The sequence below is a fragment of the Bombina bombina genome, chromosome 6 (assembly GCF_027579735.1).
Source record: "Bombina bombina isolate aBomBom1 chromosome 6, aBomBom1.pri, whole genome shotgun sequence".
NCBI lineage: Eukaryota > Metazoa > Chordata > Amphibia > Anura > Bombinatoridae > Bombina > Bombina bombina.
In genome coordinates, this window is record NC_069504.1 from 1020973694 (window position 1) to 1020998941 (window position 25248).

General features: G+C 41.1%; 1 protein-coding gene across 1 annotated transcript in view; it reads left to right on the plus strand.

Annotated features, from left to right (window-relative positions):
• The window catches only part of PARP11 (poly(ADP-ribose) polymerase family member 11), a 201540-nt gene that overhangs the window by 100992 nt on the left and 75300 nt on the right, over positions 1-25248 (plus strand). Inside the window, exons 6-7 of the mRNA XM_053718746.1 lie at positions 17728-17800; positions 17880-18010. Of these exons, the coding sequence (XP_053574721.1) occupies positions 17728-17800; positions 17880-18010 (204 nt within the window). The remainder of the gene's footprint in view (positions 1-17727; positions 17801-17879; positions 18011-25248) is intronic.

The window sequence follows — 25248 nt, forward strand, 5'->3', positions numbered from 1 at the left end:
CTTTAAGTCACTGTGGTGAAATTTTGGTGAATTTTGAACAATTCCTTCATACTTTTTCACATTTTCAGTAATAAAGTGTGTTCAGTTTAAAATTTAAAGTGACAGTAACGGTTTTATTTTAAAACGTTTTTTGTACTTTGTTATCAAGTTTATGCCTGTTTAACATGTCTGAACTATCAGATAGACTATGTTCTGTATGTGAGGAAGCCAAAGTTCCTTCTCATTTAAATAGATGTGATGTATGTGACACAAAATTTAGAGAAAATGATGCCCAAGATGATTCCTCAAGTGAGGGGAGTAAGCATGGTACTGCATCATCCCCCCTTCGTCTACGCCAGTCTTGCCCACACAGGAGGCCCCTAGTACATCTAGTGCGCCAATACTCCTTACTATGCAACAATTAACGGCTGTAATGGATAATTCTATCAAAAACATTTTAGCCAAAATGCCCACTTATCAGCGAAAGCGCGACTGCTCTGTTTTAGAAAATACTGAAGAGCATGAGGACGCTGATGATAATGGTTCTGAAATGCCCCTACACCAGTCTGAGGGGGCCAGGGAGGTTTTGTCTGAGGGAGAAATTTCAGATTCAGGGAAAATTTCTCAACAAGCTGAACCTGATGTGATTACATTCAAATTTAAATTGGAACATCTCCGCGCTCTGCTTAAGGAGGTGTTATCTACTCTGGATGATTGTGAGAATTTGGTCATTCCAGAGAAATTATGTAAGATGGACAAGTTCCTAGAGGTCCCGGGGCCCCCCGAAGCTTTTCCTATACCCAAGCGGGTGGCGGACATTGTAAACAAAGAATGGGAAAGGCCCGGCATACCTTTTGTCCCTCCCCCTATATTTAAGAAATTGTTTCCTATGGTCGACCCCAGAAAGGACTTATGGCAGACAGTCCCCAAGGTCGAGGGGGCGGTTTCTACTCTAAACAAACGCACTACTATCCCTATAGAATATAGTTGTGCTTTCAAAGATCCTATGGATAAAAAATTAGAGGGTTTGCTTAAAAAGATGTTTGTTCAGCAAGGTTACCTTCTACAACCAATTTCATGCATTGTTCCTGTCACTACAGCAGCGTGTTTCTGGTTCGATGAACTAGAAAAGTCGCTCAATAAAGATTCTTCTTATGAGGAGATTATGGACAGAATTCATGCTCTCAAATTGGCTAACTCTTTTACTTTAGACGCCACTTTGCAATTGGCTAGATTAGCGGCGAAAAATTCGGGGTTTGCTATTGTGGCGCGCAGAGCGCTTTGGCTAAAATCTTGGTCAGCGGATGCGTCTTCCAAGAACAAATTGCTTAACATACCTTTCAAGGGGAAAACGCTGTTTGGCCCTGACTTGAAAGAGATTATTTCAGATATCACTGGGGGTAAGGGCCACGCCCTTCCTCAGGATAGGTCTTTCAAGGCTAAAAATAAACCAAATTTTCGTCCCTTTCGCAGAAACGGACCAGCCCCAAGTTCTACATCCTCTAAGCAAGAGGGTAATACTTCTCAAACCAAGCCAGCCTGGAGGCCAATGCAAGGCTGGAACAAAGGTAAGCAGGCCAAGAAACCTGCCACTGCTACCAAGACAGCATGAGATGTTGGCCCCCGATCCGGGACCGGATCTGGTGGGGGGCAGACTTTCTCTCTTCGCTCAGGCTTAGGCAAGAGATGTTCTGGATCCTTGGGCGCTAGAAATAGTCTCCCAAGGTTATCTTCTGGAATTCAAGGAGCTTCCCCCAAGGGGGAGGTTCCACAGGTCTCAATTGTCTTCAGACCACATAAAAAGACAGGCATTCTTACATTGTGTAGAAGACCTGTTAAAAATGGGAGTGATTCATCCTGTTCCATTAGGAGAACAAGGGATGGGATTCTACTCCAATCTGTTCATAGTTCCCAAAAAAGAGGGAACATTCAGACCAATCTTAGATCTCAAGATCCTAAACAAGTTTCTCAAGGTTCCATCGTTCAAAATGGAAACCATTCGGACAATTCTTCCTTCCATCCAGGAAGGTCAATTCATGACCACGGTGGATTTAAAGGATGCGTATCTACATATTCCTATCCACAAGGAATATCATCGGTTCCTAAGGTTCGCCTTTCTGGACAAGCATTACCAGTTTGTGGCACTTCCATTCGGATTAGCCACTGCTCCAAGAATTTTCACAAAGGTACTAGGGTCCCTTCTAGCGGTGCTACGACCAAGGGGCATTGCAGTAGTACCTTACTTGGACGACATACTGATTCAAGCGTCGTCCCTACCACAAGCAAAGGCTCATACGGACATTGTCCTGGCCTTTCTCAGATCTCACGGGTGGAAAGTGAACGTAGAAAAAAGTTCTCTATCTCCGTCAACAAGAGTTCCCTTCTTGGGAACAATAATAGACTCCTTAGAAATGAGGATTTTTCTGACAGAGGCCAGAAAATCAAAACTTCTAAGCTCTTGTCAAGTACTTCATTCTGTTCTTCTTCCTTCCATAGCACAGTGCATGGAAGTAATAGGTTTGATGGTCGCGGCAATGGACATAGTTCCTTTTGCGCGAATTCATCTGAGACCATTACAACTGTGCATGCTCAGTCAGTGGAATGGGGATTATACAGACTTGTCTCCGACGATACAAGTAGATCAGAGGACCAGAGATTCACTCCGTTGGTGGCTGACCCTGGACAACCTGTCACAGGGGATGAGCTTCCGCAGACCAGAGTGGGTCATTGTCACGACCGACGCCAGTCTGGTGGGCTGGGGCGCGGTCTGGGAACCCCTGAAAGCTCAGGGTCTTTGGTCTCGGGAAGAATCTCTTCTCCCGATAAACATTCTGGAACTGAGAGCGATATTCAATGCTCTCAAGGCTTGGCCTCAGCTAGCAAAGGCCAAATTCATACGGTTTCAATCAGACAACATGACGACTGTTGCGTATATCAACCATCAGGGGGGAACAAGGAGTTCCCTGGCGATGGAAGAAGTGACCAAAATCATTCAATGGGCGGAGACTCACTCCTGCCACTTGTCTGCAATCCACATCCCAGGAGTGGAAAATTGGGAAGCGGATTTTCTGAGTCGTCAGACATTTCATCCGGGGGAGTGGGAACTCCATCCGGAAATCTTTGCCCAAATAACTCAATTGTGGGGCATTCCAGACATGGATCTGATGGCCTCTCGTCAGAACTTCAAGGTTCCTTGCTACGGGTCCAGATCCAGGGATCCCAAGGCGACTCTAGTAGATGCACTAGTAGCACCTTGGACCTTCAACCTAGCTTATGTATTCCCACCGTTTCCTCTCATCCCCAGGCTGGTGATCTTGATAGCTCCTGCGTGGCCACGCAGGACTTGGTATGCAGACCTGGTAAATATGTCATCGGCTCCACCATGGAAGCTACCTTTGAGACAGGACCTTCTTGTTCAAGGTCCGTTCGAACATCCGAATCTGGTCTCACTCCAACTGACTGCTTGGAGATTGAACGCTTGATTTTATCAAAGCGAGGGTTCTCAGATTCTGTCATTGATACTCTTGTTCAGGCCAGAAAGCCTGTAACTAGAAAAATCTACCATAAAATATGGAAAAAATATATCTGTTGGTGTGAATCTAAAGGATTCCCATGGAACAAGATAAAACTTCCTAAGATTCTATCCTTTCTTCAAGAAGGTTTGGAGAAAGGATTATCTGCAAGTTCTTTGAAGGGACAGATTTCTGCTTTATCTGTTTTACTTCACAAAAAGCTGGCGGCTGTGCCAGATGTTCAAGCGTTTGTTCAGGCTCTGGTTAGAATCAAGCCTGTTTACAAACCTTTGACTCCTCCTTGGAGTCTCAATTTAGTTCTTTCAGTTCTTCAGGGGGTTCCGTTTGAACCCCTACATTCCGTTGATATCAAGTTATTATCTTGGAAAGTTTTGTTTTTGGTTGCAATTTCTTCTGCTAGAAGAGTTTCAGAGTTATCTGCTCTGCAGTGTTCTCCTCCTTATCTGGTGTTCCATGCAGATAAGGTGGTTTTGCGTACTAAACCTGGTTTTCTTCCGAAAGTTGTTTCTAACAAAAACATTAACCAGGAGATAGTCGTGCCTTCTTTGTGTCCGAATCCAGTTTCAAAGAAGGAACGTTTGTTGCACAATCTGGATGTAGTTCGTGCTCTAAAATTCTATTTAGATGCTACAAAGGATTTCAGACAAACATCTTCCTTGTTTGTTGTTTATTCTGGTAAAAGGAGAGGTCAAAAAGCAACTTCTACCTCTCTCTCTTTTTGGCTTAAAAGCATCATCAGATTGGCTTATGAGACTGCCGGACGGCAGCCTCCTGAACGAATCACAGCTCATTCCACTAGGGCCGTGGCTTCCACATGGGCCTTCAAGAACGAGGCTTCTGTTGATCAGATATGTAAGGCAGCGACTTGGTCTTCACTGCACACTTTTACCAAATTTTACAAATTTGATACTTTTGCTTCTTCTGAGGCTATTTTTGGGAGAAAGGTTTTGCAAGCCGTGGTGCCTTCCATCTAGGTGACCTGATTTGCTCCCTCCCATCATCCGTGTCCTAAAGCTTTGGTATTGGTTCCCACAAGTAAGGATGACGCCGTGGACCGGACACACCTATGTTGGAGAAAACAGAATTTATGTTTACCTGATAAATTACTTTCTCCAACGGTGTGTCCGGTCCACGGCCCGCCCTGGTTTTTTAATCAGGTCTGATGATTTATTTTCTTTAACTACAGTCACCACGGTATCATATGATTTCTCCTATGCAAATATTCCTCCTTTACGTCGGTCGAATGACTGGGGAAGGCGGAGCCTAGGAGGGATCATGTGACCATTTTTCCTTTGCTCTTTGCCATTTCCTGTTGGGGAAGAGAATATCCCACAAGTAAGGATGACGCCGTGGACCGGACACACCGTTGGAGAAAGTAATTTATCAGGTAAACATAAATTCTGTTTTTCACTGCCCTTAAAAGGGCATTTAGCTCTTTTTTCACTGCCCTTAAAAGTGCATTTAGCTCTTTTTTCACTGCCCTTAAAAGGGCATTTAGCTCTTTTAAGAAAGACCAAAAAAACCTGTTAAAAAAAAACAAAACAAAAAAAACAAAGGACCTCTACTCCGCGTGGCCTTCGCTGTGGATGAAGATGATAGACCCGTCTGGTAAAAGACCTTCTCCGCCGGACTTCTGAAACCGTGCGTACCTATTTGGGGCTTTAGTGTTAGTTTTTTTTAGTTTTTTTAACTTAGGGTTTTTTGGGGGGCTTTCTTAAAATAGATAAATGCCCTTTTAAGGGCAGTAAAAAAAAGAGCTAAATACCCTTTTAAGGGCAATGCTCATACAAATGCCCTTTTCAGGGCAATTGGTAGCTTAGGTTTTTTTAGTGTTAAGTTTTTTTATTTTGGGGGTTTTGGTGGGTGGGGGGTTTTACTGTTGGACTTTGTTTATTTTTAATGTAAAAGAGCTGTTTAACTTAGGGCAATGCCCCACAAAAAGCCCTTTTAAGAGCTATTGGTAGTTTAGCATTAGATTAGGGGGGTGTTTTTTTTTTTGTTTTTTTAATTTTTATAGAGATTAGGTTTAATTTTTTTTTATTTTGGATAATGTGTTTATTATTTTTTGTAATGTTAGCCTTTTTTATTTTCTGTAATGTTATGTTAAGGTAATGTAATTTTTTTGTATTTTTTATAGTAATGTAGTTTATTTTTATTGTAAATAAGGGGTTAATTTAGGGGGTGTTAGGTTAGGGGGCTTAGTCATTAAATTAGTTTTCTCCAACATTGGTGTGTCCGGTCCACGGCGTCATCCATAACTTGTGGGAATATTCTCTTCCCCAACAGGAAATGGCAAAGAGCACAGCAAAAGCTGTCCATATAGTCCCTCCTAGGCTCCGCCCACCCCAGTCATTCTCTTTGCCGCTGAACAAGCAGCATCTCCACGGAGATGGTGAAGAGTATGTGGTGTTTAGTTGTAGTTTTTTATTCTACTATCAAGAGTTTGTTATTTTAAAATAGTGCTGGTATGTACTATTTACTCTGAAACAGAAAAGGATGAAGAGTTCTGTTTGTGAGAGGAGTATGATTTTAGCAGCAGTAACTAAAATCGGTTTCTGTTCCCACACAGGACTGTTGAGATGAGATAACTTCAGTTGGGGGGAACAGTTGGCAGACTTTTCTGCTTAAGGTATGACTAGCCATATTTCTAACAAGACTGTGTAATGCTGGAAGGCTGTCATTTCCCCTCATGGGGACCGGTAAGCCATTTTCTTAGTCTCAAACAGAATAAAGGGCTTAATATGGGCTATAAAACTGGTAGACACTTTTATGGGCTAGATCGATTGCTTTATTTGGGCATTTTATACAGCTTGATGTTGAAATTCACACTTTATAACTTTGGGGAACGTTTTTTTACGTCAGGCACTGGTTTAGACACCTTCCCAGTCAGGAAGGGCCTTCTCTGTAGTAGGCAGAGCCTCATTTTCGCGCCATTACTGCGCAGTTACTTTTGAGAGCAGGACATGCAGCTGCATGTGTGTGGGTCTGGAAGTAGTTGAAAAGGTTCCTAGAAGGCTTCATTTGGTATTGTATACCCCCCTGGGTTTGGTAAAGTCACAGCAAAGGCTGTAGCTGGGACTGTAGAGGGGTTAAAACTGTAAACGGCTCCGGTTTCCTCATTTTAAGGTTTAAAGGGCTGAAATTTGGGGTGCAATGCTTTGAATGCTTTAAGACACTGTGGTGAAAATTTGGTTAAATTTGAACAATTCCTTCATAGTTTTTCACATATTCAGTAAAAAAGTGTGCCCTGTTTAAAATTTAAAGAGACAGTAACGGTTTTGTTTTAAAACGGTTTTTGTACTTTATTGACAAGTTTAAGCCTGTTTAACATGTCTGTGCCTTCAGATAAACTATGTTCTGTATGTATGGAAGCCAATGTGTCTCCCCCCTCAAAATTGTGTGATAATTGTGCCATAGCGTCCAAACAAAGTAAGGACAGTACTGCCACAGATAGTAAAGTTGCCCAAGATGATTCATCAGATGAAGGGAGTAGTCATAGTTCTACATCATCTCCTTCTGTGTCTACACCAGTTTTGCCCACGCAGGAGACCCCTAGTACTTCTAGCGCACCAATGCTTGTTACTATGCAACAATTGACGGCAGTAATGGATAACTCCATAGCAAATATTTTATCCAAAATGCCTGCATTTCAGAGAAAGCGCGATTCTCTGTTTTAAACACTGTAGAGCAGGAGGGCGCTGATGATAATTGCTCTGTCATACCCTCACACCAATCTGATGTGGCCATGAGGGAGGTTTTGTCAGATGGGGAAATTTCTGATTCAGGTAAAATTTCTCAACAGGCAGAACCTGATGTTGTGACATTTAAATTTAAATTAGAACATCTCCGCGCACTGCTTAAGGAGGTGCTATCTACTCTGGATGATTGTGACAACCTGGTCATTCCAGAAAAATTGTGCAAGATGGACAAGTTCCTAGAGGTTCCGGTGCACCCCGACGCTTTTCCTATACCCAAGCGGGTGGCGGACATAGTGAATAAGGAGTGGGAGAAGCCCGGCATACCTTTTGTCCCCCCTCCTATATTTAAAAAATTATTTCCTATGGTCGACCCCAGAAAGGACTTATGGCAGACAGTCCCTAAGGTCGAGGGGGCAGTTTCTACACTAGCCAAGCGCACTACTATTCCTATCGAGGATAATTGTGCTTTCAAAGATCCTATGGATAAAAAATTGGAGGGTTTGCTTAAAAAGATTTTTGTACAGCAAGGTTACCTCCTGCAACCTATTTCGTGCATTATTCCTGTCACTACAGCAGCATGGTTCTGGTTCGAGGAACTAGAAAAGTCGCTCAGTAGAGAGACTCTGTATGAGGAGGTTATGGACAGAATTCACGCACTTAAGTTAGCTAATTCCTTTATTTTAGATGCCGCTTTGCAGTTAGCTAGATTAGCGGCGAAAAATTCAGGGTTTGCAATTGTGGCGCGCAGAGCGCTCTGGCTAAAATCTTGGTCAGCGGATGTATCTTCCAAGACAAAATTGCTTAATATCCCTTTCAAGGGTAAAACCCTTTTTGGGCCAGAGTTGAAAGAGATTATCTCAGACATCACTGGAGGTAAGGGCCACGCCCTCCCACAAGATAGGCCTTTCAAGGCCAAGAATAAGTCTAATTTTCGTTCCTTTCGCAATTTCAGGAACGGACCGGCCTCCAACTCGGCAGCCTCTAGACAAGAGGGTAATGCTTCACAAACCAGCTTGGAAACCCATGCAAGGCTGGAACAAGGGTAAGCAGGCCAAGAAGCCTGTTGCTGCTACCAAAACAGCATGAAGGAGTAGCCCCCGACCCGGGACCGGATTTAGTAGGGGGCAGACTCTCTCTCTTTGCTCAGGCTTGGGCAAGAGATGTTCAGGATCCCTGGGCACTAGAAATAGTTTCCCAGGGTTATCTTCTGGAATTCAAGGAACTACCCCCAAGGGGAAGGTTCCACATGTCTCACTTATCTTCAAACCAAATAAAGAGACAGGCATTCTTACATTGTGTAGAAGACCTGTTAAAAATGGGAGTGATACACCCAGTTCCAACTGTGGAACAAGGAATGGGGTTTTACTCAAATCTGTTTGTAGTTCCCAAAAAAGAGGGAACTTTCAGACCAATTCTGGACTTAAAGATTCTAAACAAATTTCTCAGAGTGCCATCGTTCAAAATGGAAACTATTCGAACGATTTTACCTACAATCCAGGAGGGTCAATTTATCACTACCGTGGATCTAAAGGATGCGTATCTACATATTCCTATCCACAAAGATCATCATCAGTTCCTAAGGTTCGCCTTTCTGGACAAACATTACCAGTTTGTGGCTCTCCCATTCGGGCTAGCCACTGCTCCAAGGATTTTCACAAAGGTACTCTGGTCCCTTTTAGCGGTTCTAAGACCAAGGGGCATTGCAGTGGCACCTTACTTGGACGACATTCTGATACAAGCGTCGTCTCTTTCAAAGGCAAAGGCTCACACAGACATCGTTCTGGCCTTTCTCAGATCTCACGGGTGGAAGGTGAACATAGAAAAAAGTTCCCTGTCTCCGTCGACAAGAGTTCCTTTCTTGGGGACAATAATAGATTCTTTAGAAATGAAGATTTTCCTGACAGATGTCAGAAAGTCAAAACTTCTAAACGCTTGTCAAGTTCTTCACTCTGTTCCACGACCTTCCATAGCTCAGTGCATGGAAGTAGTAGGGTTGATGGTTGCAGCAATGGACATAGTTCCTTTTGCGCAAATTCATCTAAGATCATTACAACTGTGCATGCTGAAACAGTGGAATGGGGACTATACAGACTTGTCTCCAGTGATTCAAGTAGATCAGAAGACCAGAGACTCACTCCGTTGGTGGCTAACCCAGGATCACCTGTCCCAGGGAATGAGCTTCTGCAGACCAGAGTGGGTCATCGTCACGACCGACGCCAGTCTAGTGGGCTGGGGCGCGGTATGGGACTCCCTGAAAGCTCAGGGTCTATGGTCTCGGGAGGAGTCCCTTCTCCCGATAAACATTCTGGAACTGAGAGCGATATTCAATACTCTCAGGGCTTGGCCTCAACTAGCAAAGGCCAGATTCATAAGATTCCAATCAGACAACATGACGACTGTTGCTTACATCAACCATCAAGGGGGAACAAGGAGTTCCCTGGCGATGAGAGAAGTGACCAAAATCATAAAATGGGCGGAGGATCACTCCTGCCACCTATCTGCGATCCACATCCCAGGAGTGGAAAACTGGGAGGCGGATTATCTGAGTCATCAGACATTCCATCCGGGGGAGTGGGAACTCCACCCGGAGATATTTGCCCAGTTGACTCAATTATGGGGCATTCCAGACATGGATCTGATGGCATCTCGTCAGAACTTCAAGGTTCCTTGCTACGGGTCCAGATCCAGGGATCCCAAGGTGTGTCTAGTGGATGCATTAGTAGCGCCTTGGACCTTCAACCTAGCTTATGTGTTTCCACCGTTTCCTCTCATTCCCAGGCTGGTAGCCAGGATCAAACAGGATAGGGCCTCAGTGATTTTGATAGCTCCTGCGTGGCCACGCAGGACTTGGTATGCAGACCTGGTGAATATGTCATCGGCTCCACCATGGAAGCTACCTTTGAGACAGGATCTTCTAATACAGGGTCCATTCGAACATTCAAATCTAGTCTCTCTCCAGCTGACGGCTTGGAAATTGAACGCTTGATTTTATCTAAGCGTGGGTTTTCGGATTCTGTGATAGATACTCTGGTACAAGCCAGAAAACCTGTAACTAGAAAAATTTACCATAAAATATAGAAAAGATATATCTGTTGGTGTGAATCCAAGGGATTTTCATGGAGTAAGATCAAAATTCCTAGGATCCTTTCCTTTCTCCAAGAAGGTTTGGATAAGGGGTTATCAGCGAGTTCTCTAAAGGGACAGATTTCTGCTTTATCTGTCTTGTTACACAAACGACTGGCAGCTGTGCCAGATGTTCAAGCTTTTGTTCAGGCTTTGGTCAGGATCAAGCCTGTTTACAGACCTTTGACTCCTCCCTGGAGTCTGAATTTAGTTCTTTCAGTTCTTCAAGGGGTTCCGTTTGAACCTCTACATTCCATAGATATCAAGATGTTATCTTGGAAAGTTCTGTTTTTGGTTGCTATTTCTTCTGCTAGAAGAGTTTCTGAGTTATCTGCTCTGCAGTGTAATCCGCCCTATCTGGTGTTCCATTCAGATATGGTTGTTTTGCGTACTAAGCCTGGTTTCCTTCCTAAGGTTGTTTCCAACAAGAATATTAACCAGGAAATAGTTGTGCCTTCTTTGTGTCCGAATCCAGTTTCAAAGAAGGAACGTTTGTTACACAATTTAGATGTAGTTCGTGCTTTAAAGTTCTATTTAGAAGCAACAAAGGATTTCAGACAAACGTCTTCTCTGTTTGTCGTTTATTCTGGCAAGAGGAGAGGTCAAAAAGCTACTGCTACCTCTCTTTCCTTTTGGCTGAAAAGCATCATCCGATTGGCTTAAGAGACTGCCGGACGGCAGCCTCCCGAAGTCATGACAGCTCACTCTACTAGGGCTGTGGCTTCCACATGGGCCTTCAAGAGCGAGGCTTCTGTTGATCAGATATGTAAGGCAGCGACTTGGTCTTCCCTGCACACTTTTGCCAAATTCTACAAATTTGATACTTTTGCTTCTTCGGAGGCTATTTTTGGGAGAAAGGTTTTGCAAGCCGTGGTGCCTTCTGTTTAGGTAACCTGATTGGCTCCCTCCCTTCATCCGTGTCCTAAAGCTTTGGTATTGGTTCCCACAAGTTATGGATGACGCCGTGGACCGGACACACCAATGTTGGAGAAAACAGAATTTATGCTTACCTGATAAATTACTTTCTCTAATGGTGTGTCCGGTCCACGGCCCGCCCTGGTTTTTTAATCAGGTTTGATTAATTTCTTTCTTTAACTACAGTCACCACTGCACCCTATGGTTTCTCCTGTTTTTCTCCTGTCCGTCGGTCGAATGACTGGGGTGGGCGGAGCCTAGGAGGGACTATATGGACAGCTTTTGCTGTGCTCTTTGCCATTTCCTGTTGGGGAAGAGAATATTCCCACAAGTTATGGATGACGCCGTGGACCGGACACACCGTTGGAGAAAGTAATTTATCAGGTAAGCATAAATTCTGTTTTTTGCATTGTGGGGGTTGGTGGTGTAGGAGTTAATAGGTAAATTAGGTTTAATGCATTGTGGGGGGTTGGAGGTTTAGGGGTTAATAATTTTATTAGGTAGTTTGTTAATACTTGGTGCGGGCGGTTAGTTTTTTAGTTTTTTTTTTAATACTTAATACGTGCGGTTAGGTGTTTTTTTACATACTTATTGTGGGCAGTTTTTTTTTTTGTTGTTTTTTTTTATGCTCCGTTTGCCTTCGCTGCATTCCGGTGGAGTCCGAAAATGGCCATTTTACTCAGTTGATCAGGTTTTATTTATGTTCACAGTAGATTTGAAGGATGATTTCCTTCATATTCCTATACTAAGGACCACCACCAGTTCCTTTTAAAACAATTTATTTCTGATTGTGGTTCTTCCTTTGGAACCTACTATAGGTCCCAGACTTTTTTGCGTAAGTTCTGGGAACTATAGCTAGGTATTTACTTGGTTCCACTTATGGAACCTTATGATGACCATGGTTAACCAACCCTGCACCAGTCACTTGTTTGGCACAGAAAGGGTTAACAGACCCTTTCCACTTTAACTAATATGTCACCCTGGGTCCACTTTATCAACACTACGGTGTTATTTTATATATTTTGTTTTTAAAATAAAAATTGTTTTTATTCTATTACCATACTGAGTGGACATATTCATCTTAAAATCCTACCTGCCTTACACATCTCATCACCTATTTGTGGAGTTGCCACATTTTTGGACACAGACCACAGCTGGGAGTTCAAGAGGTTAGCTGACATACCTCTCCAAATTGCCAGCCCGCTCCTACCAGCACATTGGTGTGCTCGCCCTAAATGTGAGTACCCACTTGGGAAACTTATTAGCAATACTGCAACTGTATCTTGGATGATCTGCACATGTAGTGCATGCCTTCTTATTGTCCTTCCAGTTCATCAATATTAAGGAATTGTCTTTGTTGTGGGTGAGCTGTTACACCTGTCCCAATCTACAGCCTGCTACTACCAGCACATAAGTGTGCTTCTGGGATATGTGAGTACACATTTGGCTATTGATTTGAATTTAATCCTTTATCCTGATGATACTACACATGAGGCGCCCCTCTGTTCTTCTTTTTATATATTCTGTTTAACTAATATGTCACAGTCTAGCCACTCCAGACAAGCCTGTGACTTAGTTCAGTGGGTGCAAGGGTTAACAACACTCTCTAGTCTGTACTAGAGACCAAACTCCCCTTTAATGCCACCCACACTAAAACTATCTCTAAGCTGCCACCAATTTATTTATGGGAAATCTTAAGAAAAAAAACATTTACAAATTAAATCCGAGAATACAATTTAGAAAAAATAATCTAAAACACAGTCTTAATACTACTTCAGTAACGTGGTTCAAATATTAGACAAAGGCAAAAGCTTAATAACTGAATGTTTATTATGTGAAAAATGATGCACAGTGCATTATTAATAAAAAATATGTTAACAGATAGAATTATACACGAGCAAACAGTTTTAAAATAAAAAGGAGAAATAACAGAAACCTTATACTTTACTAACTTTGGTATCTGCCCAGGGAAATGGTCAGAAAGATGGTCACTCACACTGCAGCAGCCTCCCAAGTAGAATAAGCAACTTGAATTGTTAACCCCTTAACGACCAAGGACGTACGCCACACGTCCTCAAAAAAAATGCACTTAATGACCGAGGACGTGTGGCGTACGTCCTTGGTCTGGAAAGCAGCTGGAAGCGATCCTGATCGCTTCCAGTTGCTTTCCGGTTATTGCAGTGATGCCTCGATATTGAGGCATCCTGCAATAACCTTTTTTAGCAGTCCGGTGCAGAGAGAGCCACTCTGTGGCCCTCTCTGCACCGGACATCACCGGCTAAATTCGTTGGTGGGTGGGAGCCGGTTCGGGAGGCGGATGGCGGCCATCGATGGCCTTGATGATGTGTAGGGGGGTGGGATCGTGGGCGGGGGTAATCGGAGGCGCGCGCGCGTGCACGGGAGGGCGGGCACGTGCACGGGGAGGGAGCGGGTGGGAACCGCTACACTACAGAAAAAAAGTTTGTATTAAAAGTTATAAAGTTAAAAAAATATATATATAAATACTTTAATCAGGGGGTGGGGGATTGGTCTGTGGGGGGGGGGGGAAGCTACACTACAGAAAAATAACGTAATCATTAAAAAAAAACAATTTTTCTTGCAAACTGGGTACTGGCAGACAGCTGCCAGTACCCAAGATGGCCCCCAATAAGGCAGAGGGGGGGTTAGAGAGCTGTTTTGGGGGGATCAGGGAGGTTGGGGGCTAAGGGGGGATCCTACAAAGTAGCATATGTAAATATGCTAAAAATGTATTTTATTTTTAAAAAAAAAACACTTTTATTTTAGTACTGGCAGACTTTCTGCCAGTACTTAAGATGGCGGGGACAATTGTGGGGTGGGGAAGGGAAGGGAGCTGTTTGGGAGGGATCAGGGGGTCTGATGTGTCAGGTGGGAATCTGATCTCTACACTAAAGCTAAAATTAACCCTGCAAGCTCCCTACAAACTACCTAATTAACCCCTTCATTGCTAGCCATAATACACGTGTGATGCGCAGCAGCACTTAGCGGCCTTCTAATTACCAAAAAGCAACGCCAAAGTCATATATGTCTGTTATTTCTGAACAAAGGGGATCCCAGAGAATCATTTACAACCATTTGTGCCATAATTGCACATGCTGTTTGTAAATAATTTTAGTGAGAAACCGAAAATTGTGAAAAATTTTGCGTTTTTTTAAATTTGATTGCATTTGACGGTGAAATGGTGGCATGAAATATACCAAAATGGGCCTAGATCAATAGTTGGGGTTGTCTACTACACTACACTGAAGCTAAAATTAACCCTAGAAGCTCCCTACATGCTCCCTAATTAACCCCTTCACCGCTGGGCATAATACACGTGTGGTGCGCAGTCGCATTTAGCAGCCTTCTAATTAGTAAAAAGCAAAACCAAAGCCATATATGTCTGCTATTTATGAACAAAGGGGATCCCAGAGAAGCATTTACAACCATGTATGCTATAATTGCATAAGTTTTTTGTAAATAATTTCAGTGAGAAACCTAAAGTTTGTGAAAAAAATTGTGAAAAAGTGAACAATTTTTTTTTTGATCGCATTTGGTGGTGAAATGGTGGCATGAAATATACCAAAATGGGCCTAGATCAATACTTTGGGATGTCTTCTAAAAAAAAATATATACATGTCAATGGATATTCAGGGATTCCTGAAAGATATCAGTGTCCCAATATAACTATCGCTAATTCTGAAAAAAAGTGGTTTGGAAATAGCAAAGTGCTACTTGTATTTATGGCCCTATAACTTGCAAAAAAAGCAAAGAACATGTAAACATTGGGTATTTCTAAACTCAGGACAAAATTTAGAAACTATTTAGCATATGTTTTTTTTGGTGGTTGTAGATGTATAACAGATTTTGGGGGTCAAAGTTAGAAAAAGTGTGTTTTTTTTTCCATTTTTTCCTCATATTTTATAATTTTTTTTATAGTAAATTATAAGATATGATGAAAATAATGGTATATTTTGAAAGTCCATTTAATGGCGAGAAAAACTGTATATAATATGTCTGGGTACAGTAAATGAGTAAGGGGAAAATTACAGCTAAACACAAACACCGCAGAAATGTAAAAATAGCCTTGGTCCCAAACGGCCAGAAAATGGAAAAGTGCTGTGGTCATTAAGGGGTTAAACACAAAATGTCTAGCTGTTTCTCTTATATCAAATAGATTGACCCAACCTCCTTACAGAGGGGCCAGAAATATTAATTTCCCTCTTTTTTTACGACAGGTCATAAAGTTCTGAATCTCTGGCTGAATTTATAGAACACCTTATAACTTCTGATATGCATAGTCAGCTCATACACCTATATAAGCAATTTCCCAGTGACATCATGAGAATTAGTTTGGTACTAAATATGACATGGTTGTCATATTTTCATCATTTAGTGTCATAATATGGTTAAAAGCAAGTCTCAAATTGTACTAGTGTCCTCTTATTGACCTTATCCAGTTCTGGTGGGTGAGGGTGCACTGCTTATTGTCTCTTGAGCTGACACTTCTATTTTTCTTGATGCATCAATGCATACGCAATAACATTTGGTCAAGCGGAACTTAGAAACTATTTATTAGGGGGTTCTGGCTGATCAAAGGGAAAACACACACAGCACATTTCTTCTGAACAAAAAAACTAATGTTTTTAGCACACCAGCTAAAGAAAATTAACTCCTTAGCATCTAAATAATGAGGTATTCATGACAAACCTATTTTGGGACAGACTCCATGTTTAGCTCTATTTTAACAACATTTTTCTGTTGTTCTTTGCAGGCATGGGAGGAGAATCAATTTTCAGAAAAAAATTCTCCACAGTTATGATTTTGTATTTCTGAGAGTCTTTGTAGACTTTACCATGCGACTGAATTTGCATCTACATTGATCCACGTATGGATCAGACGACTACAGTTGTTACTTTAGCTTCAAGGTTAAAGTTTTTATTAAGTATAGCTTTATGGGAAGCAGGAAATTTTCTTCCATAAATTGTTTTTTTTAAAAATGAGGCTTATGTTATGTAGATTGCACAGCAGTAACTTTTTCTTCTTTACTCACTTTTTTCAGGGATAGTTGTTCACTGGAAATTCCTACAGTCTTAGTGGCTGGTAAATAGGTGTATGTTTTTATTTTTTTACCATTTACTCGTGGATGCCAAAGCTTGGGTATTAGATCTCAGGTGTAGTGGCTCGTGGCCTCTCACCACCTTGTGAAAGAAAGAAAAAATTATGCTTACCTGATTGAAAAAAAATCATGGTGGTGAGAGCCCACAAGACCCGTCCTTTCATTTACCAGAGAGGTGATAGGGATTAAACACTTGTGGAATGTTGGGTATCTTTGGCTCTTCCTAGTGACCAAGAGTTTGCTCTTGCACTCTCACCACCATAGAAGAAATGTATTTATCAGGTAAGCATACATTTTTGTTAACTAGACAAGCACACCAGTTTACCAAGCAGGATATTAGCCATTGTTCAGCTAAAGTCAAGGCCAGAGAACGTTTTCAGTGTCCAGACACAGTACAAAAGAGTGAAGACTAATAGAGGTTAGTATACCAGTCCAAAATCAAGGATAAATAATTCAAAACAAGGCTTATTCAGCGTGATGAGAAACAGTGCTCCTTCAAAGAGAAGTGGTCATTGCGCAAGCAAGGTGGAGTGGCTAGCATGAATTGTAAATGTAAGGGTTCTACTGTGATTGACTGCATTCTGGCAGTCTTTGCAGTCTCCCTAATATGTTGCAAGCCTTACAGTACCCACCTCATGGTTCAAAGGTTCAACCACCAAATTAATAATAGCAGACATAGAAGGAAACCAGCAATACCAGCAAAACCACCAAGCCTAGGATATAGAAATCATAATCAATAAATAATTAAATATTCTTCCCTCCAAATGCGTGAAATCTACAAGAATCCAAAATCGGGCTAATATCAATTTGACCATCAACAATAATATGAGTAGGGTGTTCAGATGCAAGGTAGAACTCTTAATGTACATTATATACATTCATGAATAAAAAAAAATAAGGAACAGATGAAATTTTAGAAGCAATGAAATGCGACAGATTCACAACATGTGAATCGTGTCCATTCGCAAATTGATAAATCTATCCTTCATATGTAGTCTTTTCATTTGCTGATTCCAGGTTTCTCATTTTTGGCTAATATATTAATTTTGTTTTTTACAGATTGCACATTTTGAGCTCTCTTTTTCCTCTTTTTTGCCATTAAAATTATTTTGATCTGGTTTGATATTTTCCTTCCTTTTATTTTTTATTTATTGTTTTACACTTCAACTACTGACCTGTAGAAACAGGTAGAGCTTAGGGTTCCTTTCCATTGCCCTTAAAGAGAACAATCCTCACTGATGATTGTTACAATAAATAAAAAATACATTTAAATTGTTGTGTATATGATATTTCCTTCCTTAGCATAGTATTCTTTATGGAATCCTAGTAGTTGGTTGTCTAATCATCACTTTTTTTGTAATAGTTACATCTGTGAAAATGGATCTATTCCTTTGCCTTCCCACTGGGAGAATGTAAATAATGCAGAACCCTATCAGGTAAGAGCTAAGCACAAACTATAATTTGTTTTCTGTATCTAAAACAAAATAAAAATGATATATTTTTTATTTTGAACAGCTCGTCCCCTTAATCAAGCTATCTAACGAATATACTCAAGTTGCTGATCGCTTTGGAGGTACCATGAATAAGGATCGTATTAAAGCAATTGTAAGAATTCAAAATCTAGATTTATGGGAGTTTTATTGCAGGTGAGAATTTGTTTAGGATTTATTTGAGAATAATACAGGACAACGTAATTAAAGAACATACATTCAACACAATTGTCCTCTTGGTTATAGATTATAATGTATTGCTCTATTTTTTATTTTTATTGTTGTTAAAGGGACACTAAACCCACATTTGTTTCCTTAATGATTCAGATAGAATGCATGCAATTTTAAGCAACTTTCTAATTTACTTCTATTAATTTTTCTTCAATCTCTTGCTATCTTTATTTAAAAAGCAGGAATGTAAAGCTTAAGAGCCGTCCCATTTTTGGTTCAAAACCTGAGTTATGCTTGCTTAATGTTTTGCTAAATGTAGCCACCAATAAGCAAGCACTATCCAGGGTGCTCTGTTTGAATCATGAAAGAAAAAAATTGTTTTCGTATCCCTTTAAATTGTGTACTTTATAATTAATTCTCAATATTGGTGGGTTTTTTTTGCTTGTTTTTTTTTTTTTTTTTAAATGTACTTGAAACTGCTAATTAATTGTTTTTAAATACCAGTAACAACTAAAGGTTCAAATAAAAAAATACTATATTTACCTAACATACAACTGAAGTTTGCATATATAAAAACACAATTTAATAATACATTATTTCTAGAGATGAAAGTATTAATATCAGGAAAATCCTAAGTTATCTGATCATGCTATCTGTTCCATAAAATAGGGGTTATGTAAATTTAAAAATTAGATGAGCTATGTTAGCTATATAGGGGCATATCTATCAAGCTCCGAATGGAGCTTGATGCCCTGTGTTTCTGGCGAGCCTGCAGACTCGCCAGAAACAGCAGTTATGAAGCAGCGATCTAAAGACAGCTGCTCCATAACCTGTCCGCCTGCTCTGAGCAGGCGTACAGACATCGCCGCAATTCAAACCGATCGAGTACGATCAGGTTGATTGACACCCCCTGCTGGAGGGCGATTGGCCGTGAGTCAGCAGGGGGCGGCGTTGCACCAGCAGCTCTTGTGAGCTGCTGGTGCAATGTTAAATGCGGAGAGCGTATTGCTCTCCGCATTTAGCGAGGTCTTGCGGACCTGATCCGCACTGTCGGATCAGGTCCGCAAGACCTTTGATAAATAGAGGCCATTGTCTGAGCTTATGCTTTGTTATGTTTTCAGCAACAAATCTAAACAAATCTTCATGGAAGCAAATTTGCTTAGAGTTCTTGTTTGTAAAATCGACCAAATAACTAGTTTATCGTGAATTTAAAATGAAAAAATGAATAGTTTAGTGGTTAGAATATCCGATTCATATTGCTTTGGTTCAATTTCTAGTGAAGACACTTTTGAGTCATATGTCAAAGCTTATCTTAAAACTCTGACAAGATGTACAGGTCAGGTAGCACAAGAGTAGATGTGCCTGGCGTCTGCTTATCAAGTTTCTTTCCTAAGATATGGTGAGTCCACAACGCCATCAATTACTCTTGGGAATACCACTCCTGGCCAGAAGGAGGAGGCAAAGAGCACCACAGCGAAGCTGTTAAGTGTCACTCCCCTACTCACAATCCAGAGTCATTCTCTTTGTCTTTGTCAATGGAGGAGGTGAAGTTCTGGTGTCTGAAGAAAATTGGATTTCTTTTGGTACAAACAAGTTTTTTTGGGTCTAGCTGTACTCCATGTTAGTCTCTTCAGTAGGGCAGTGGTGGCTTTAAAGCAGTTAGGAACTTGTGAGGTGGGCCTAACTGCATTTTCCTAATAGGTTGCTGCCCTATTTTAGAAAGCCAGAGTAGGTTTATTCTGTTCTTTCTGTGTTTCACAGGTCTCTGTAAGGAATGGCATCCTTCCACGCCGTGTGAGCTGTTCCCCTGCCGGACAGTGAGATGTGCAGGTAAGTGCCTTTTTTTTCTTCTTCTGGGACTAGGAAGCTGGCACTGAAGGGGTTAAGCTGAAGAGCTGCCCAGTATTCCTGCATCAATTATGGGACTAGTATTCTGGGGGTAGCATCAATTTTGGCAGTGAGCAGGCACTTTTGTAATGTGACATAGAGACTAGGGGTTAAATTTCTTTGTGGCAATAAGGAGTTAACCCTGTTTCGGCTCATGAATTTTATTTTTATATATGAGTGGCCATTGTGTCTTATGTCTATGGCACATAGTGACTACATATGTCTGCGGTCTCTTGCCGGCTCTGACGTATCTCTGTCAGGCAGCGGCTTTTCCGATATGACTCTTCCGGTTTGAATCTAGTGCACTTTCTTGTATGGCGCAGTTTCCATTGACTTGTATCTCTGCTCCTACAGACTATTGGAGTGGTTGTCTGCGGCTACTTTTGTTGGAGTCAAGACGGAGGTGTAGAGGAGTCCTAAGTATTTTCCTATCATTTAAATATTAAATAGTTGATTGGGAGTCATACTTCATAAGCAGGGAGACAGTAATATTTTTGCCTTTAGTCTAAAATGGCTGTTAATTTAAAGCGACAGTACCTCATTAAAATAAAAGACTATTATTAAATGGAGGATTCTGCTATTATGGACAAGTGTCTCCTTTTGTTTGAAGAATCAAGTTGTGCCACTATTGCAATTTTGCCCCTCATGTATAGAGAGTACTTTGAAAAATAAAGATAAACTTTTTATTTCATTTCTGAGCCAACAGTCTCTCAGGATAATGCTGTTCAGGCAATGCCACAGTTTTCTCCTCAAATGTCCAGAGCCTTAGTGGTGTCACATACAGTGCCCTGTGGTTCCTCTCAGTCTCCTGGAGGAGTTTATTTGCCTGCATAAATTACTGCCCAGGTATCTTCAGTGGTATCTGAGGCCCTATCTGACGTTCCTAAAAATGCAAGAGGAACATTAGAGGATCAGATGTTAAGGTTTCCGCTCCTACCTCTGCTAATCAGATAGCCTTCTCTCATAAGTCTGATGAGGAGGATACGTCAGTAGCCTCTGAGGGTGAAATCTCAGATTTAGACATTATAATTCCTTCATCTGATGCTGAAGTAGTATCCTTCAGATTTAAGCTTGAACACCTTTGTGTATTGTTAAAGAAGGTTTTAGCTACTGTGGACGACTCCGACCCGTCTGTCGTTGTCAACCCTAAAAAATCAAGTAAACTTAATAAATACTTTGATGTTTCTTCCTCGGTGGAAGTGTTTCCTGTTCCAGACAGTGCAACGGAGATTATTGCGCAGGAATGGGAGAAGCCAGGGATTCTCTGTCTATGAAAATTTTTCTGACGGAGGTCAGAAAATGCAAATTTCTCTCCTCTTGCCCCTCTCTACAGTCTACTGTTTGTCCATCAGTGGCTCAATGTATGGAGGCAATTGGTCTGATGGTTGCTTCCATGGACATCATTCCCTTTGCTCAATTCCATTTGAGTGCACTACAGCTATGTATGGTCAGACAATGGAACGGGGACCATTCGGATCGGTCTTAGAGGATAAATCTAGATCAGTCGACGAGAGACTCTCTCCTGTGGTGGTGTTCTCAAGAGCATCTATCTCAAGGCACATGCTTCCGGAGACCTTCCTGGGTCATTGTAACCACAGACACCTGTCTGCTGGGCTGGGGAGCAGTCTGGGACTCTTTAAAAGCACAGGGTCTATGGACTCGGGAGGAGTCTGCTCTCCCCATAAATATCTTGGAGTTGAGAGCAATTTACAATGCTCTGATAGAGTGGCCTCAGTTGTCCTTAGCCTGGTTTATAAGGTTCCAGTCCGACAATATCACCTCAGTGGCTTACATCAACCACCAGGGAGGAACTCAGAGTTCCTTAGCTATGAAGTAGGTGGTTTGGATTATTCAGTGGGCAGAATCTCACAATTGTTTATCTGCCATCCACATTCCAGGGGTGGACAACTGGGAAGCGGACTTTTTGAGCAGATAGACTTTTCATCCCGGGGAGTGGGCACTCCATCCGGAAGTGTTCTCCAGGTTAACCCTCAAATGGTGGATGCCGGAGTTGGATCTGATGGCATCTCAACAGAACACCAAGCTTCCGAGGTACGGTACAAGGTCGAGAGATCCTCAGGTTATCCTAATAGATGCTCTGAGGTACCTTGGATTTTCAATCTAGCATACCCGTTTCCTCAGTTTGCTGTCCTTCCACAAGTCATTGCTCGTATCAAGCAGGAGAAAGCATCGGTAATTCTAATAGCTCCTGCGTGGCCTTGCAGGACCTGGTATGTAGATCTAGTGAAGATGTCATCTCTTCCACCTTGGAGGCTGCCTCTGAGGAAGGACCTTCTAACTCAGGGTCCATTCCTTCATCCAAATCTCTGAAACTGACTGCTTGGAGAATGAACACTTAGTGTTGTCTAAGCGTGGCTTTTCTGAGTCGGTCATTGAGACCATGATTCAGGCTCGCAAACCTGTTACTAGAAATATTTACCATAAGATATGGCGTAAATATCTTTATTGGTGCTAATCTAAGGGCTACTCTTGGAGTACGGTCAGGATTCCTAGGATTTTGTATTTTCTCCAGGAAGGTCTGGAGAAAGGTTTGTCAGCCAGTTCTCTGAAGGGTCAGATTTCTACATTATCTGTTTTGTTACATAAGTGTCTGGCAGATGTGCCAGATGTTCAATGATTTTGTCAGACCCTGTTCAGAATCAGGCCTGTCTTTAAGTCTATTGCTCCTCCTTGGAGCCTTAACTTGGTTCTTAAGTTTTTACAACAGGCTCCCTTTTGAGCCTTTACATTCCATAGATATTAAGTTGTTATCTTGGACGGTTTTGTTTCTTGTTGCTATCTCTTCTGCTCGGAGGGTCTCGGAACTCTCAGCCCTGCAGTATGATTCGCCTTATCTTATCTTTCATGCTGATACAGCGGTTCTTCAGACTAAGTTGGGGTTTCTTCCTAAAGTGGTTTCTGGTAGAAATATTAACCAGGAAATCATTGTTTCTTCTCTATGTCCTAATCCTTCTTCTCATAAGGAACGTTTGTTGCGCAACTTGGATGTTGTGGGTGCTCTAAAATTCTACCTACAAATGACTAAGGACTTTCGTCAGTCCTCTGCCTTGTTTGTTTGTTGTTCTGGAAAGCGTAAAGGTCAGAAAGCTACTGCTACTTCTCTTTCTCTCTGGTTGAGAAGTATGATCCGTTTTGCTTATGAGGCTGCTGGATAGCAGCCTCCTGAGAGAATAACAGCTCATTCCACTAGGGCTGTCTCCTCATCTTGGGCTTTCAAAAATGAAGCTTCTGTGGAACAGATTTGCAAGGCTGCAACTTGGTCCTCTCTGCATACTTTTTCCAAATTTTCCAAATTTGATACTTTTTCATCGACTGAGGCTTCTTTTGGGAGAAAGGTTCTTCAAGCTGTGGTGCCTTCTGTTTAGGTCTGCCTTAATTGTTTTCCCTCCCTAGTCATCTGTGTCCACTAGCTTGGGTATTGGTTCCCAACAGTAATTGTTGACGTTGTGGACTCACCATATCTTAGAAAGAAAACAAAAAAAATATTTTTATCTGATAAATTTCTTTCTTTCCGGATATGGTGAGTCCACGACCCCATCCTTAAATTTCAGACAGTTTTGACTAAACCTCAGGCACCTCTACGCCTTTATGTTATTGCTTTTCCATTTCCCTTCGGTCGAATGACTGGGGATTGTGAGTGGGTTTGGGAGTGACACTTTACAGCTTTGCTTTGGTGCTCTTTTTCTCCTTCTGCTGGCCAGGAGTGGTATTCCCAACAGTAATTGATGACGTCGAGGACCATATACGGAAAGAAAGACATTTATCAGGTAAGCATAAATTTTGTTTTTTTGTTCAAAATCCCTTAACAGCTTTCATTGCCATGGATACAAATCCTGGATTTAAATACTGTCTCAATAGAACTTATTAACTTTAACTCAGTGGCCTTTCAAAGCTCTTTATCTTTAACATCACCACACAGATATTGTACAGTTTTAGTAAACCATTGGCTATCTCTGTTTTACATACTGTAGTGATCAGTAATGTTTCTTTTTTTTTACATTTGAGTAAAAGTTTTGACCATTATATTATTTTGGTACATATTTAATATATTTTACATTTTGCCTTGTTATGTATCTGCTGGCCATACAATGAAGTGCCACAGTACTTTATAAAAATAATATTACCTAGGGTTGTCTCTCCCTTTATTAGGATGTGTAAATTAAGTTTAAAAATGTTCCCTAAGCTGTTGTATGTTTTTTTAAATGCTACCAGAATTCTTTGAGTAACATGACCTCAAATTGCTTAAAGGGACACTAAACCCAAAAATTTTCTTTCATGATTCAAGTAGAGAATACAATTTTAAACAATATTTCAATTTACTTCTATTATCTAGTTTGCTTCATTATTTAGCTATCCTTTGTTGAAGAAATAGCAATTCACATGGGTGAGCCAATCATACGAGGCATCTATGTACAGCAACCAATCAGCAGCTACTGAGCATATCTAGATATGCTTTTCAGCACAGTATATCAAGAGAATAAAGCAAATTAGATAATAGAAGTATTTTAGAAAGTTGTTTAAAATTGCATGCTCTTTCTAAATCATAAAAGAAAAAATTTGGGTTTCATGTCCCTTTAACTCAAAAATACTTAATTTTATATGGGCAAGGAAAAAACATTGCATTTCTAAAATTGACAAGTTTTAGGGATGAGCGGAGCATTGAGTCTACAACTTTATAACTGGGCAGCACTCTCTAAGTTTGTCCTAGACTAGCTGAGTAATGTCGGCCATTTCACACTGATAGATCTCGAAAAGGAATTAGTTAAACCTTGGTCCCTGGCGATGTTAACCAATTTGTCATCAAAACAGATTGTAAATAATTTTGTACAGTTAGTCCAGATTACAAAACCGCTGTGGGCTTGGTGTTCTCTGTGCAGTTGAACTTGCCTCTACAAGGAAACCCCAATTTTATAGCTGGTTTTACAACTTCCCCATTTGAACTTTTGTATCAAAAGGGCTATGCTGTGTACAACATATGCTTATAGCTGATTTTAATCAAATTCAGACATTTAGGGAACTGCAGGTACAATATTCCCTACCAAACACACATCATTTTGCATATTTTCAGGCAAAACATTATGTAGCTGCTTTGCTCAAATCAGTTAAAGGGACACTGAACCCAAATTTTTTCTTTTGTAATTCAGAAAGAGCGTGCAATTTTAAGCAACTTTCTAATTTACTCCTATTATCAATTTTTCTTCGTTCTCTTGCTATCATTATTTGAAAAAGAAGGCATCTAAGCTTTTTTTTGGTTTCAGTACTCTGGAGAGCACTTTTTTTATTGGTGGATGAATTTATCCACCAATCAGCAAGGA